Source organism: Chanos chanos, chromosome 7, assembly GCF_902362185.1.
Source record: "Chanos chanos chromosome 7, fChaCha1.1, whole genome shotgun sequence".
NCBI lineage: Eukaryota > Metazoa > Chordata > Actinopteri > Gonorynchiformes > Chanidae > Chanos > Chanos chanos.
The window spans coordinates 28,685,130-28,699,721 of NC_044501.1; the positions used below are offsets into that span (position 1 = coordinate 28,685,130).

The window sequence follows — 14,592 nt, forward strand, 5'->3', positions numbered from 1 at the left end:
GTTTGTCTAGCAGATAAATTAGCATTCGATTTGTAAGCTTTTTGTAGGTGAGATGTTTTTATTGCCTTTAAGGCAGGAAATTGGTCCTAAAGCCATTTTTTTTGACACGACAAATGTCAAAGTTCTTCAGCAAGTGCAAACCAAAAGCCATTACTGGCAACCAATTAACCCTTGTCTTGTTCCCCTAAATGAATGCAAAGCAGATCTCACATACAAGTCAAAATGAGTTTCAACTCAAATGCAATGGTTGATAGACATAGCTAACACAAACTTTGATTTTTAATACAAGCTAATATGTTCAGTAAGCTAACATCAAAAGATGGAGAAAGAAGAAAAAGCTATAAATAACATATTTAGTCAAGACAGTAACTCTGGCTCAGTGGGAGAGGTGAATTTGGGACATGCGTCCATTCAGAATGCATCATGTAGAAGAGAATGGAGTTTCTGTGACTCTGCGGTTACAGGTACGGTGAACTTCTTATTGAAATACTGAATTTCTATCCTGCCCGAGTGCTTGGCCAATGCAAGCCCAGCGTAAACTTTCTGTCTGGCAGGTTCCCCAAACATAGCCACTGCAGTAACCCTGAATACAGAGAGAGAGAGAGAGAGAGAGAGAGATTGGGGGAAAATAAACTTGTCAAAATGGGAAAAGAAGTTTATCATCATTTGAGAAAAACAGAAGAATCTAGAGCAAATGTATACAGCTGTTTCACAATGGATCAGTGTTACACACATACATGTGTGAAGAGGTTAAGAGTGTAAAATAAAAACATAGTTTTTAGAGTTAAACTTTGTAGTTAGTGATTGTATTTAGTTACAACATTTCATTTAATTATTTATTATTTAATTACTTGTCACACAAAAAGAATTTTTCATGACAAGATCAGACATCATTCATAACTGAACTAAAACCAATCCAACATCCCTTCTACTCAAAAGCAGTTTTCAGAGCTGTTTGATCAATGTCATTCAGGGTGGTGTGGCAGGGTCCTGACCGGTCATTGTGTATCTTCTCCGTGATGAGCGGGGCGTCGTCTGTCTCATTCAGGTCCCAGACGTGTAGGTCTGAGGCTGCGTCCAGCACACAGAACACGGACGGTCGGGTCACGGACCACTGAACGGAGACCACGGCGGCGCCGCTGGAACTGCCGGTCCACTCCTGCACCGGGGTCTCAATCTTTATGGAATACAGCCGTACGCTGCCGTCACTACAGCCCGCCTACATCCACACACACACACACACACACACAGAAACGACATGTACAACTTCATAAACTCAGCCCACACGGATTAAACAAGTGAGCGTACAAGCACACGTAACCGTCAGAATAAGTCATTTCTTTAAACACTGAAACGTAACACATACCTTCACACAGCACATATTAACAAAAATAACAAGATGCCTTATTTTGGCCTCCCTGGTGGAGAACCTCATTACTGTGCTGTCTTACTGTATTTCCTATATCTTTATACGACAGCCACCAGACAGCCAGCCTCTCCTGTCTCAGTTTCCCAGTTCCACATCCCAGTGATGAAAGACTGAGAGACTACAGTTGGAAATCTTAGTTTCTTTAGCTTTGGCTTCTAAGTTTCCTTAGCTGGGTTTGTTGCTCAGGGTGACTCTGCCAACCCAACACTCAGTGTGAATCAGGTGCCCATGTAGCCATGAGTGGACTTAAAGTAAGGGTACAGCTCAAAAAAGGCTAAATTTTCAATGGTGAGAATCTTAAAGAATCAGTGAAGTTAGCTTTTATTTAGAAACCTACTCAGCATAATCCCAGCACACACACACACACACACACACACACAAACAACTGAGTTTTTCCTCCTCACCAGGAAGAAAGGTTCTCCTGAAGGAGAGAAATCCAGAGCAGTCACCTCCACGGGGCTTAGACCCTCCACCTGAGACCTGTAGAGTTTAGGAGCAGTCTTCAGTCCGTGCAGCGTACCATGCCTCACCAAACCCTACGGTTAAAAAAAGAAATCTTCAACCACATTTTAATCCTTTATCTTGCCACACTTTAAACACCACTTTGTATCAATGAGCGGGGACAAATATGTTTCTTTACATGCTAAAAACCTGTGATCTCTTAAAATGGCTTTGATTATATAGTCAAAGTAATAAGTAGCATGCGACTGAATTTGAGACCTTCCTATATATTGATGGCTTGTTATCTAGTGTGGAGTTGTCTTCACTTTATCACAATGAGAGGGCAGATGGTGCTGGTCACACTCTTAGTCTCGCTTAACTTTAACTCCAACTTAATTTAAAAAATGTATTTTCATTATCATGAAGCCATCATAGAAACATCCCTGCCATTGTTATTGTTATTGTTTTGATAAGTCTCTTTTTGGAGCACCCACCGTGTTGGTGCTGATGTAGTAATGGTTGGAGTCTTTAGGAAGAAACTTCAGCTGGAGGCTCAGTGAGGGTCCTAATGTAACAACGTCCCGAGAGGTAGACCTGCAGAGAGAGACAACGTCAGTTCTTCTACTCCCTACCACAGGAGGGCGCCACCTTAGCATTCCGAGGATGTTTAAGCTGACTACCGAGGGAATCCCATTTGTGTGAATTTGGTGAGGAATTTCAGCCATGCTTGATGAGAATGTGGCTGAAGCCACATCTTAAAATGGAGAATCAATGAAAACAGTGAACCAAAGTCTAAAAACACACAGTGTCTTTGTGTGTGTTTTTGCTGTAGCATATGCTGTTAAAGATGGTGCGATTTCAGATTTTGAGTTTCCACTGTTGTATGATTGACTTGCTTCTAACAGGTAAATGTACACATGCACACACACACACACACACACACAATCTCTTACTTGTCACAAGTGTTTATAGAGGAGCTGTGGAGAAGTTTCACTTTCCCTCCTGGCCTGAGCCCTGTGGTTAACCACACAACAGCAGTGAGACATGTCAGTCAGTGAGAGTGGGATGAATAAGACAAAATCAGAGAAACAAAAACCCGCATTGACCTTATAATGGTTTATCTGTCCAACTCACCCAAGTCCGTCTGTGACCCAGCACCATCAGCTTTGGGCAGCTCTACTACAACCTGTTAGACATTGTCACCATCCACAGATGAAAATGGATGTCATTTCAATGGAAATACTTCCATAATGTCATTATTACTAATACCGCGGCACATGACTATTTATCAGTTGTGTCACTGGATTACATATATTCAAGAAAGGAACATTTATTGTGTTATAAAAACAAAGAGGATCAAATGTGCTTTAATGAGTGAAAGGGAGAAAAATTCAACTTTGCTCTTGCTCTGTTTCAGTCCAACCTGATTTGCCGTCACAATTTTGCAGAAACTTCCCCTGTCAGTGAGATGGGAAACTTACCCAAAGATTTAATACCCCATATTCATCCAGGGATGCTAACTGGAAGGACAGCTCCAAAGACTCTGAATTTTAGAAAGATAAACCGACAGTTTCACATGGCAACTCTGCCACTGACATGTTTCTGAGTTCTGTAGCTGTTTTTTTGAATGCACAACCTGAGATAAGGCTCCAAGTTAAATGTTCAGTCCCTTTGAAACCAAAGTTTTGATGTAAAATAATTTTCCTGTCTCACCTGCATCTATTAATAGTAAAACTCCATACACACTATTTCAGCTAGTATTAAGCATTAGTATCAGTGTATCACACATCAGTAATGTGTGGTTGGGTGATAATGTTCAGTTGTATTGTGAGAGTAAACAGTTACCATCTTGGCTGGCCATTAAGGGACGTTCTGGCCTAAGCCCCTCCTCCACGGTGGCAACGATTGGCTCCACTGACCTCACAGTGGAGAGATGCCCCGCCCCCGCAAGCACAGCGTCTACAGGCCGACAGACAAGGCAACAGTCCCACACTGGCTTCGCAAAAATTTTTTTTTACCAACCAACTGCAAAACTAGTCAAAAAATCAGTCTGCTCTGGAGATGCATTCAAATACATAGAATAAAACACAGAACATCTAAACTACAAGTACATATAGAAAATATAATTATAAATAGAGAAAATATAAATGTTTTACAACACAAGTAGCGAACGAACGAGACGCAAGGCGAACAATGCTCAGACAACGAGTGCTGGAGAGAGACTGAGGATCTGTGAAATTGTGGGAGGCTACAGTGGGGTCTGCCTACACATCACTTCATTCACGTGGATTCTGCGTAGTGCACGGCGCACGGCAGATTCAAATTTTGCTCTTTGGAAATTTCTGGATTTTTTTCCCCCCCCGAAAATTTTCGATCTGCGGTAGGTTAAATTCGCGGATGCAGAGCCCGCGGATAAGGAGGGCCGACTGTATATTTAACCCTGCCAGAATACTATTAAATATTCCTTCCCCTTGAATACATGACAACCTAAGCACAAATCCGAATGGGTAACTGCAAAACTACAAAGGAAACTGAACAGGACTGGGGAGCTTTGAGAATTACTGAATTATTAAACACACGGCTGCTTTGTTCAGGAGTGTCTGTGAATCAAAAGCAGGTGTGACAGTTGTTAAGAGAAGGAGTGTTTTTGCACTGCACCGGTGGAGAAGGTGGGGTAACGCAGCGTCCAGTCCTCCTCGCCGATCCTCAGGTTGTAGTGCTCTCTGGAATGTTCTCTCAGGTCCCAGATGACCACTGACCCGACTACAGTGCCTGCAAACACCAGCCTGGCTTTACCAGGGCTGAAACAGCAACACCGCACCTGGGGAGGGGCAGAGGTTATTGAAAATTAGCCATAAAGAAGAAGAGGAAAGAGGTAAAGAGAGATGAAGAAACAGAGTGTGTGTGTGTGCGTGTGTGTGTACCTCGCCGTCGTAGAGGAGGATTTTTTGGGGCCGTGAGGGCTCCCACATGTTCCAAATGCAGATAATAGTGTTGCTGTCCAGGCGAACAGCGCTGGCTTTGGTGCATGGGGCGTGAACGGAGAGCAAGGTTTGTCTCTGAACCTGAGAGAACTGCAACAGGCTAACCTCTCGGCCTGCAAAACACACACACACACACACACATGCACACACACACACACAATACATTCATTTACCTTCGCCGAAAAAAATTTGGTAAAGTATTATAAAAGGGAGTGCGGCAGAGTGTCCACATTTCAGAAAGTGTGCTGTTTAATGGTAGCTCGTTTGAAGTGAAAACTTTTTTATTGGAAAGAGGGAGTTACCGTGTAAGAAAGGCAGTCTGGTATTGAGCTGAAGGCAGCCATCGCTGAAGGACAAAGCATCAGTCTGAGAGCGAAGTTTCTGTAAAGAGTGTCTCTCTGCTCTGTCCTCCTCTAACAGCACTGCTACCACCTAACACACACACACACGCACACACACACAATTAATCCAGCCTGGTTACATTATATAAACTGAATGTTCAGCATGATAAAACATGGTTATAATCTGTTGTATGCCCACTGTATATGTATTCAGTTGTTAATTAATAGCCTTAAATGCTTCCTTTGCGTTCCCTTGACACTAAAAATCTAAAGAGATATTTTATTCAACTGATAAAAAGAATGAGATTTTTCTACCTGTGCAGCAGACCGGAGAAACGATGTTAACCGTCGAGAGTCCATGGAGTTCATTTGGACCACAGACTCAACTGAGGACTCATTGGAAAGCTTAGGGCCTGTTAGGGAGCAATGGCACTTAATAACTAAGCAAAGCTGACGAACACAGACCACTGCACTACACTGAAATCGTAGTTAACAAACTCGCTAGCTAACTATCTGAGCTTACATGCCACTTGACACACATCACGTGAATATTTTATCTTTTTTCTGTCTTTCCTTAACCGACACTGACATTCAAATGTGCGAATTCTACTACAACTAATATTTTAATACTGTTACTGACACTGTGCTCTGTGGCACAAGTCATAAACACTTGAATTTATTGTTCAGTCGAGGCTAACATATTCCTTTCGACACTGGGTGATGTCTACGTATTCCAACGTACCGCCGCATACAATACTGCCCTCTGCTGGGTGCTGCGTCCACTTATCGGTCACGTCCACCTCCTCTGTCTGAATCTCTCTGTCGATGTTGTCGTCAGGACACTGGACATAGGCCTATGGATTATAAAACATACGAGGCACAGCTAAAACACCGGCCACGGGACTAGAAAAACGCTCTTTTACACAGTGAAATTCCAAATAAATAAATAGTAAATGGTCGTTTTGTTCAGATTTCTCAGTTATTTTTTGCTTCTACAGAAAATAAGAAAACAGTAAGGAAGATTGACGCTCGAAAAGTTTAGCAGAAGGACATGTCAGTCGGGTAACGCCAACCTGTCTGGTGTTTGTCGCGCCAAAGTTTTTGATATACATGTCATATTCGTTGACAGGAGGGAGATCCAAGAGGGGGAAGGTGATGGAAAAATCCAAATCAATCAGTCGAAGGAGCTCTGTGGTCCGTTTCCTTTAGAGAGCAATTAAACAGTTCTCCATTCAGTCAAGTGCCCTAACAAATATTCACATAATCAGACATAATCAAACTCACCTGAAAATTGGCCAGTTTCTTAATTCCCATTTACGGTTAGAATTACAATTGCAATTTCTCTCACTCCACAATAAAAATTGTCTAAATGTAATCTACAGATTTTCAGAGCTCCGCTAGAGAGTTCCAGCCTTTACGGACACAAGGTCTGTTGCCTCTGAACAAACTTGGCACAGAAGTGAATCCTCTACGTCCTCACTCATCGTCGAAACGGCAGATGCCACAGTAAAAAAAAAAAAAAACAAAAAACGAAGAAAATGTAGAGTGTGTTAGGTCAGTATTAAAGACTCACTTTTGTTTGCTTGCTGCTTTCTTGCTGACTTCCCGCTGTTTTGCAGCCACAAAGTTAATGATCCGACCGTGAGTGGAGCTTCTCTTTGAACGATTTTCTGCATCTGCTCTCAGACACAGAGTGTGAAAAATCAGGATTCGATTGTTATACGTAAGGCATTTGTGCCCTCAACCCATGCGTCTAAAATGACAAGTCTACAAAGACTCATTCTCTCTTATAGCTATTTATGCTGTTCGAGATAATTAAATGTCAGGTATATTTTTATCAACATATCTCACCTCACAAATATTTGAGAACTATAACAGCCAGACTCAGATTCAATTTAATCTGATCTACTGGATATAATCTAATCTACTATGTAATTTCATTTCCTTTGAAAGAAAATTCTAGTTCAAGAGGTCAGGCGTGCCTTCACAACCAGCTAGAATTCACAGCATATATTTAATTTAAATAATATAACAGAGATAAAAATCCATCATGTTGCACTAATATTTACATAAGCAGTAACACCTAAGATAAATATTACTGATTATAACTGTTAATCTTGAAAACAACAGTTATAATTGCATTAGGGATTTTCATTACCAATTATGATTCAACTGCTACTATTCCCTGTGGTAATGCTGTTAATGTGATATGAGTATATTAAATGTATTGTTACAATTATGTTTCGAATAAACTGTTCTGTTTACCTCTCTTTGGCATCTCAGACCTGGGCCGTGATGGGGTGGAGCTGACTCTTTCATTTTCCTCATCCATTGCTCTTTGAATGGCCTCTATCTCTTCTCTCCTCCGTGGGTTCAGCTCCTCTTTCTTCTGTATCTCTCCTCGGCTGTCTTCACCTTCTTCCTCCTCCCGCCGCTCTTCCTCTTCCTCCTGCGGACCATCCTCATCCTCATCTATCTCCTCAAAGTCCTCTTCATAGTCCTGAAAAATGGGAAATGTAGGGATGTTAATAGAAGAAAGTCTAAAGAATAGACAAAATGGTAAATTTTGACAAGTACTCTGTATGTGTGTGTGTGTGTGTGTGTGTGTGTGTGTGTGTGTGTGTGCGTGTGTGTGTGTGCGCGCGCGCATGTGTCAGTGTGTGTGTCTGGGAGGTGCATATAATTTAATTAAAGAAAAAAAACTCACCACTTTCTTCAATTGTATAATGTTCCATTTTATGGCATGCATAATAATTGTTACAGAAAACAAAAGATAGTTTATCATGCTATGCCTGTTAATGTTACTATAAACTATTATAATGCCGAAATCAAAGGAGACAGAACACAATAATCACCTCAAAGTCATCTTCATATTCTTCATTTCCGTAATCCTCGGCCGTCGGTTTATCGATTTCAGCGTCTTCATTTTCCACCTTAATGTGTGTGAGTAATAAATCAAATAAAGTGAAAAATCACTGTTTTAGCTCAAATATTATAAGATGACTTTTCAGTGGTCTTACAGAGTTCAGGAAAAGACAAAAGACAATAGCGGGAGAGTAAAATAAGGATGTTTGTGACACGTGAATGCCGTGACATGGACAAATTAAATTTGTTGAGAGAGATTTCAGCATGCAGGTTCAGTTATGGCAAAAACAGGAGGAAATGGGAAAAAGAAAATAGGTCAAGAAAAAGAGAGAAAAGAAAAAGAGAGAGAGATGATTCATTAGATGTGTGACCAGGCTCTTACAGGGATCTCTGGATCACTTGGTTCTGCATAACTAGATCTCCAGTCTGACTGAAACCTCACAGTTAACTCCTGTTTCATCAGAGGTAACACATACACACACACACACACACACACACACACACACATAAACGCCAACACAAACACAAACACAAACACACAGAGCATATAAATAAGACATAGGCTACTACCATACTACTGTTTCAGCTTTAGTGGAGTGTGTGTGCAGTGAGGTTCACCTCTTTCTCTCTGCTTGTTTTGTCGCTGCGTTCTCGATCTGACGTTGATTTTTGTTTGCGCTCTCTGTCATCCCTCCTTGTGTCAGACTCCACCCTGTGGCTCCTCTCATGCCGTTTCTCCCTCTTTTCTTTTTCCCTCTCTTTCTCTCCATCTCTGTTGCCAGCCAAATGACCATCTGATTCTTTCCGTTCCCGATGTCGACGTTCGCGTTCCGTTTCTCGAGAACTGTTGTCAGGTCCCTGGGTTTCATCTCTCTCCTGGTCATAAGAGGGAATCAGTGAGCAGATATTTAACCGCTCTGCTAATCCTATTCATAGTCATTCATACTTTCCGGTAGAATGGCAGAATATTATACAGCTAATTAATGTACAAACATACACGTTGTTCTCTCTCTTTCTTTTTCCTCTCCCTCTCTTCTTTTTCTCTCCTGTGCTCCCTGTGTTCTGTGACAGAAGAAAAGAAAAAACATTCACGCTCTAATTTTACCATTCATTAATCAAACCTAAAATTGTAAAATTCCTAAAGAATTTTAAAATTCTTGCTGGATAAACTCACCTCTCTGGTCTCTATGTCCGGAATATTCTTTCTCCCGTCTTTCTCGTTCCCTGTGTTTTTCCTGTTGTTCATCTCTGTATTGCTTACTCTCTCTGTCTTTGTGTCTCTCTCTCCTTTCTCGCTCTCGTTCTTTGTCTCTTCCTTTTTCCCTCTCCTGTAATCTGTCCTTATCTCGGTCGCTCCTTCCTTCTCTCTCTTCTTCTCTTTTTCTGTCCTTTTCACTTCTTCTCTCCCTCTCAGGCTCTGGTCTCCTTCTCTCCCTCTCTTTATCCCCGTCCCTCTCCTTGTTTCTCTCTCTCTCCCTTTCTTTCTCCCTCTCTCTGTCTCTGTTCTCTTTCTCTGCTCTATCTTTCCTCCTCTCCCAACTCTCTCTCTCTCTGTCCTTGTATCTATCATTCTCTATTCCTCTATCCTTATCTCGCTCTCTCCTCCTCTCTTTGTCTCTGTCCTCCTTATCCCTCGTTCCATCTCTCCTCCTATGCCCTTCATCTCTCCTCCTGTCATCATCCCTGGTCTTTTCTGGGTCTCTGTGGCGTGTTCTGTCTCCCTCTTTCATGCTGTCTCTATCTCTGTGTTTCTCTCTTTCTCTCCTTGCTTCTCTCTCTGGGTCCCTGGGTCGTCTGTCTGCTGATTCTCCAGTCCTGTGTTTCCTGCCATCCTCCTCTCGTTTCATTTTGTCTCTTCTCCTGGAGTTTTCATCTTCGTATCCCTGCAAATAAATGGCTGCTGCATGACATATTTAATTATTGCTTTTATTTTGGAATTGTAAGATTTACTGTGTTTACAATACTTTTTTCCCACCAATACCTGAAGGGTTTGGTGGATAGAGGCACTCTAGTACCATACTGCAGATGCAATATAGGGTTAAGTACCTTGTTCAAATAGTAAAGTTAATGGTAGCACGGCATGCAAATTCCTCTGACATGTACAAATAAAATAATGTAAAATAATGTCCAACCCTAGTTGATGGCTTCTGACACACACCTCACTGTCAAACATAGAGACTACATTACCCTCATGTATCTCTGTAAGTCTTCGGACCTCCAAGTTTCTTCCTTCGTTATTCTCTAAGGACCAAGAGACGGAAGAAACTCCTTGATAGCTGTAGCTACTACAAACACTCTGAGTACATAGCTACAGTTACAGTGTGATTTTCTGGCATCTTGAATGTAATGAGTGAGATAAATCTGATATGTTTGCCAGACAGACGTTTCCTTAGAAACCATGACGAACTTGCTATTACAGCGAAAGCCGGTGAATTAGCTAAGAGCTCAAAGCTATTGTGCTAACCGTGATGTCCCTATGTTACCACTGAGTTGACTGAGTCGCTAGCTTAGCGTTAACGTTTTTTTTTTTCAAACTTTCAATTAAATCTGGAAAGAGTAATGTTAGTCAGACATGACAAGGTGGTCTGTGCTTTACCTTCTCGTGATGCATTTTAAAGGGTTCTCTCTTCGATAGAAAATCTCTGTGGAGTTCAGCAACTGTATGCTATATTTGTGTTGACATTATCCACGGCCATGACACTCACTGGATTATACGCATGCGCACATGTGTGAAACCATGGAAACTGCGTCGCGTTCTCTTGACGACAGTCAGAACAATTGAGCAAGATGGAATCGCTGAAACAAGGGAACATAACCATGGAGACAGACTAGAAATGTTGATAATCGCAATATCAATTGCAAAGAAGTCCCATGCCGGGTGAAACCAAATTAGATCATTCATTGTATGTAACTGGAAGGGTACTGCTTACTTGAAAATGTGCGCACAATTATTTCGTTTTAAATTTTGTTTTTATGACAGTATGACAAAGTTACATTAAACAAGTGATTTTATATTATTACATAACAAGGAGTAGAAATAGTAGAAAACTGTTCAAGATAATATCAGTGGGCTTAGGCTGGCTGAAATCTTAGAACACACTTTTAATTGGGTTGGACAGAGCATTGCCGTAACAAACACAGCACATTGGCTCACTCCTACATTCCGCCGAATTTATTTTTGTACCTACACCTAGATAACACGGGGTGGCGATTTTGCGCCTTGTACCCGACCTTCATACTGCGTATGACCTATTATTATGTTCAATATACAGTTTCCTGTCGCAAACTGGCCATTGCACGCGCGAGAGCATATTCAGTGCGTCTACCACACTCAGCTCGCTGCGCGCCGCAGAAGTCGTTGGGAAGACTCATAAACCAAGGATACACTGAGAGATTACACTATTTGGAGTTATAGAAGACAATGGAAAGGATGATTTTATAAGACTTATAAATAAAACACACTATGTCGCTTTGTGGAATCCATGGAAAGTGACTCACTGCTCGCTTTAAAATGAACCGGGTTGCAGGAGACCTAACATGAGAGGGCGCGTTCAAAATCGGTTTACCTTTGATAAGACTTCGTGATAATAATATGGGTTGTTTGTACTGCAGTCGTTTACGAATTGAAGCTGTTAACGGTGTTGTTGTTTGGTCCTTGACAAGGAGCGTTCATCTAATGTTCAACAACACCCATCTCAACATCCGACACCGCAAAACTTAAGGAAAGGTTCATTCTTCTCGTCCTCTTAGAACCAAACCGGTTGAAACGCCAGGGCTTACCGCTGGATATGAAAACGGGAGACATGACGGCTGTTCGTGGAGCTCATAGTACACACACATCAGGTGGGGGACTGAAGGACGGCGGGCAAACCGTGCCGAAGCCCGCTCCGGCGCCGGAGTTACCCAACGGTCCTCCATCCTCTACCGGCGAACTGACTCGCACATGGGCACAGTTTGCGAAGACCTTCGTCCTTATTTTCCCTATCTACGTGTTGGGATATTTTGAGTTCAGCTTCAGTTGGCTTTTAATTGGACTTGCCATCTTTTACTTCTGGAGAAGAAACACCTGGTGTAAGAATACCAGGCTTAACCGAGCGATAGCTTTCTTTGAACAAGAGGAGGAAACAGTTAAGCACAATTTGACGTCCTCTGACCTGCCGTCGTGGGTAAGATATTACTGTGTATTGTCCATGTCAAGGAAGAATAGTGAATTTAAAATATCTATAATTCGGCGTATTACGATTTATGGGTTTGTTGTCCACGAGACCGACAGTACAGACCCAGCAGACTATAACCCATATGTCTCGCGTTCCCTAAAGTTGAATACGAGTGTAACTTACACTAACTTCACGGTAATAATCAGTAGGTGATTTGTTATTTTTTAACAGGGGGGGGATGGCCCAATGGTCGCTGACACTACTCTAGTATGTACGGGGATGGCAGGTTATCAACGGGGAGGCATTTTGGTCATTTTGCTAACAATGGGGGTGGCATCCCCCCTTATCCCCCTACAAATCGCCTACTGGTTATAATTACAGCAATATTTAATGATAAGTACATTGGAATGCATGTTATAGCCCAGTCAGGATTGGCAACATGGCTCACACACTGATTAAGTAAAATTATCCATGGAATATCATGTTTTTCATAATCTAGTTGTGGCGCTCCAAATGTACTTTTGATGTACCTTCAACCCGACTCTATGACCCAGATAAGCTTAACCTGCAGTGTGATGAAGACAAACATCAAGTCTAACTAGACTGAGAACTACATTCTGCATTCCATACAGAAGTGACTTGCATTTACAGATAGTCCGTTTTCTGTTTCATTTCTCTCTACTTCGAATTCACATGAGTCAGCTTCAGTACACTGCCGAGACGAACATCAGTCATATCTGCGTGACAGGTCTTCGGTGCTGAGAGGAGATTAGCGCGAGCCGTAATTCATTGTCTCCAATGGAAACATCCCTTCCAATGCAGAGCGCGGTGTACTTGTACTGTAGCCCCAGCCTACAAACAGGACAGCAGAGCGAACATTCCTTTGAATACATAGACAACAGCACATTAATAACGATCGGGAGACATGGCTGACAGATGAGTCTCTGAAGTAAAACAAGCTATAGATCAGTGATTATACATTATATTTAAATATAAGAGAAACTGATCCTAGGACAGTTTTCACAGGGAGGATCTCGTTTGAGTAATTAGTAAGGCTTTAAAGGCTAATGATGGGGGAACTGTGTAGTTGGTTTTTTAGGACTTATCAAGTGTCCAAAAGCTAATAAGAAGAGAGAGAGAGAGAGAGAGAGAGAGAGAGAGAACAAGCAGTAGACTTACAGTCAGCTGAATTGGTTAAAATATAACAACTTGTGCAACAGTCAATGAGCATCACAAGGAGTGGCACTGTAAACAGATGTCTGAATCGTATTTTAACACTGGAGTTTTGCAGAGCTTTGGCCGGCGCCAAAGAGACAGAGGGTCAGAGAAGCCATTTGTCAAGCTGACGTTAGAGAAACTTGGAGTCCAGCCTGAAGGAGAGGGATGGGGCGGACAATCTAGAGCGACAGGAAGGAAGAAAAACCATATTATTGTCAGACAGTATTGAGGAGATCCATCCAAGCCTTAAGCTCTAGATCAGTTCACCTAGACATAGAAGTGAAATTCACAGTTCTGCTCACACAGACACATATTATAACTGAACCTGTGTCTTTGCAAAACTTTACTATGAATGACATAGTTCAACTGCAGGTGTAATCTCTGGCTCAGGATATTGATTCTGAACCTGATGAAATGGAAGCTGTCATTTGGTCAAAGGAATCAGCTTGAATGGTGACATGACACTAAGTTTGGAGTGGAGTTGATCCCGTGGCTCTCCCCAGGGGTCATTCAGAAACTGCTTTGACCTTTCCTCTCCAAAAGGTGAACGCTGTTGCTGAAAACAACACGTGTCTACCTAATTTTCACCCTATTTTTAACCCAGACTCTGCGTAGCGGCATCGTCTCGTTGTTCTGAATGTGGAATTAGCACTCAGACAAAAGGCCAGCTGGGGTGTTCCTGAAATCTTCCCATCTTTAAATGACATGAATATATTTTGAGATCATTCACTTTATAATGATGATTGCTGCGTGTGATGTAATCATAATCATATTTTGCGTGGGAAACCTGACTTACATAATTACCCTCATATAAGACCTGCAATGAATTTAGTACTTTCATTTTCACAAGTTTACCATGACACACATTACACAGCATTTGGGAGGTTTGTCGTGCAAGACATGGGGGGAGGGGAGTGGGGTAATGTTTGATAAGTGTTGCGTTCATCGACGAAGATACCTTCATTCAGTTTTCTGCTGAATCAAGGAAGAGTAACTTTGCTTGGCAACGAGTCAGTACAGCTTAAATCAAAGCACGCTAAACTGTTCTCAAAGGGCCGTCAGCTGACGAAACTTTCCACATCTCAAAGTCTAACCTAATGAGCGTGATGAATATGAGGCCGTTAATGTTTCAAAAACACTCAGCTGAACTTCGGGGC

At 41.9% G+C, this 14,592-nt stretch overlaps 2 protein-coding genes across 2 annotated transcripts in view; one reads left to right on the plus strand and one right to left on the minus strand.

Moving 5' to 3' along the window:
* Window positions 1-411: 411 nt before the first annotated feature.
* Window positions 412-11,865, minus strand: dync2i1 (dynein 2 intermediate chain 1). The gene is made up of 24 exons (XM_030779146.1): window positions 11,761-11,865; window positions 11,292-11,309; window positions 10,248-10,301; window positions 9,235-9,943; window positions 9,060-9,122; window positions 8,679-8,929; window positions 8,443-8,511; window positions 8,051-8,128; window positions 7,461-7,695; window positions 6,769-6,865; window positions 6,269-6,398; window positions 5,938-6,049; window positions 5,511-5,608; window positions 5,157-5,286; window positions 4,795-4,967; window positions 4,529-4,691; window positions 3,716-3,829; window positions 3,352-3,413; window positions 3,005-3,056; window positions 2,824-2,884; window positions 2,365-2,464; window positions 1,834-1,965; window positions 996-1,219; window positions 412-583 (listed from the first exon to the last, which is right to left on the minus strand). Exons 1-24 carry the CDS (start codon window positions 11,863-11,865, stop codon window positions 412-414), a joined length of 3,402 nt encoding a protein of 1,133 aa, XP_030635006.1.
* esyt2b (extended synaptotagmin-like protein 2b) overlaps window positions 11,864-14,592 on the plus strand; it is a 35,391-nt gene continuing 32,662 nt past the window's right edge. Inside the window, exon 1 of the mRNA XM_030779147.1 lies at window positions 11,864-12,226. Within this exon, the coding sequence (XP_030635007.1) occupies window positions 11,864-12,226 (363 nt within the window). The remainder of the gene's footprint in view (window positions 12,227-14,592) is intronic.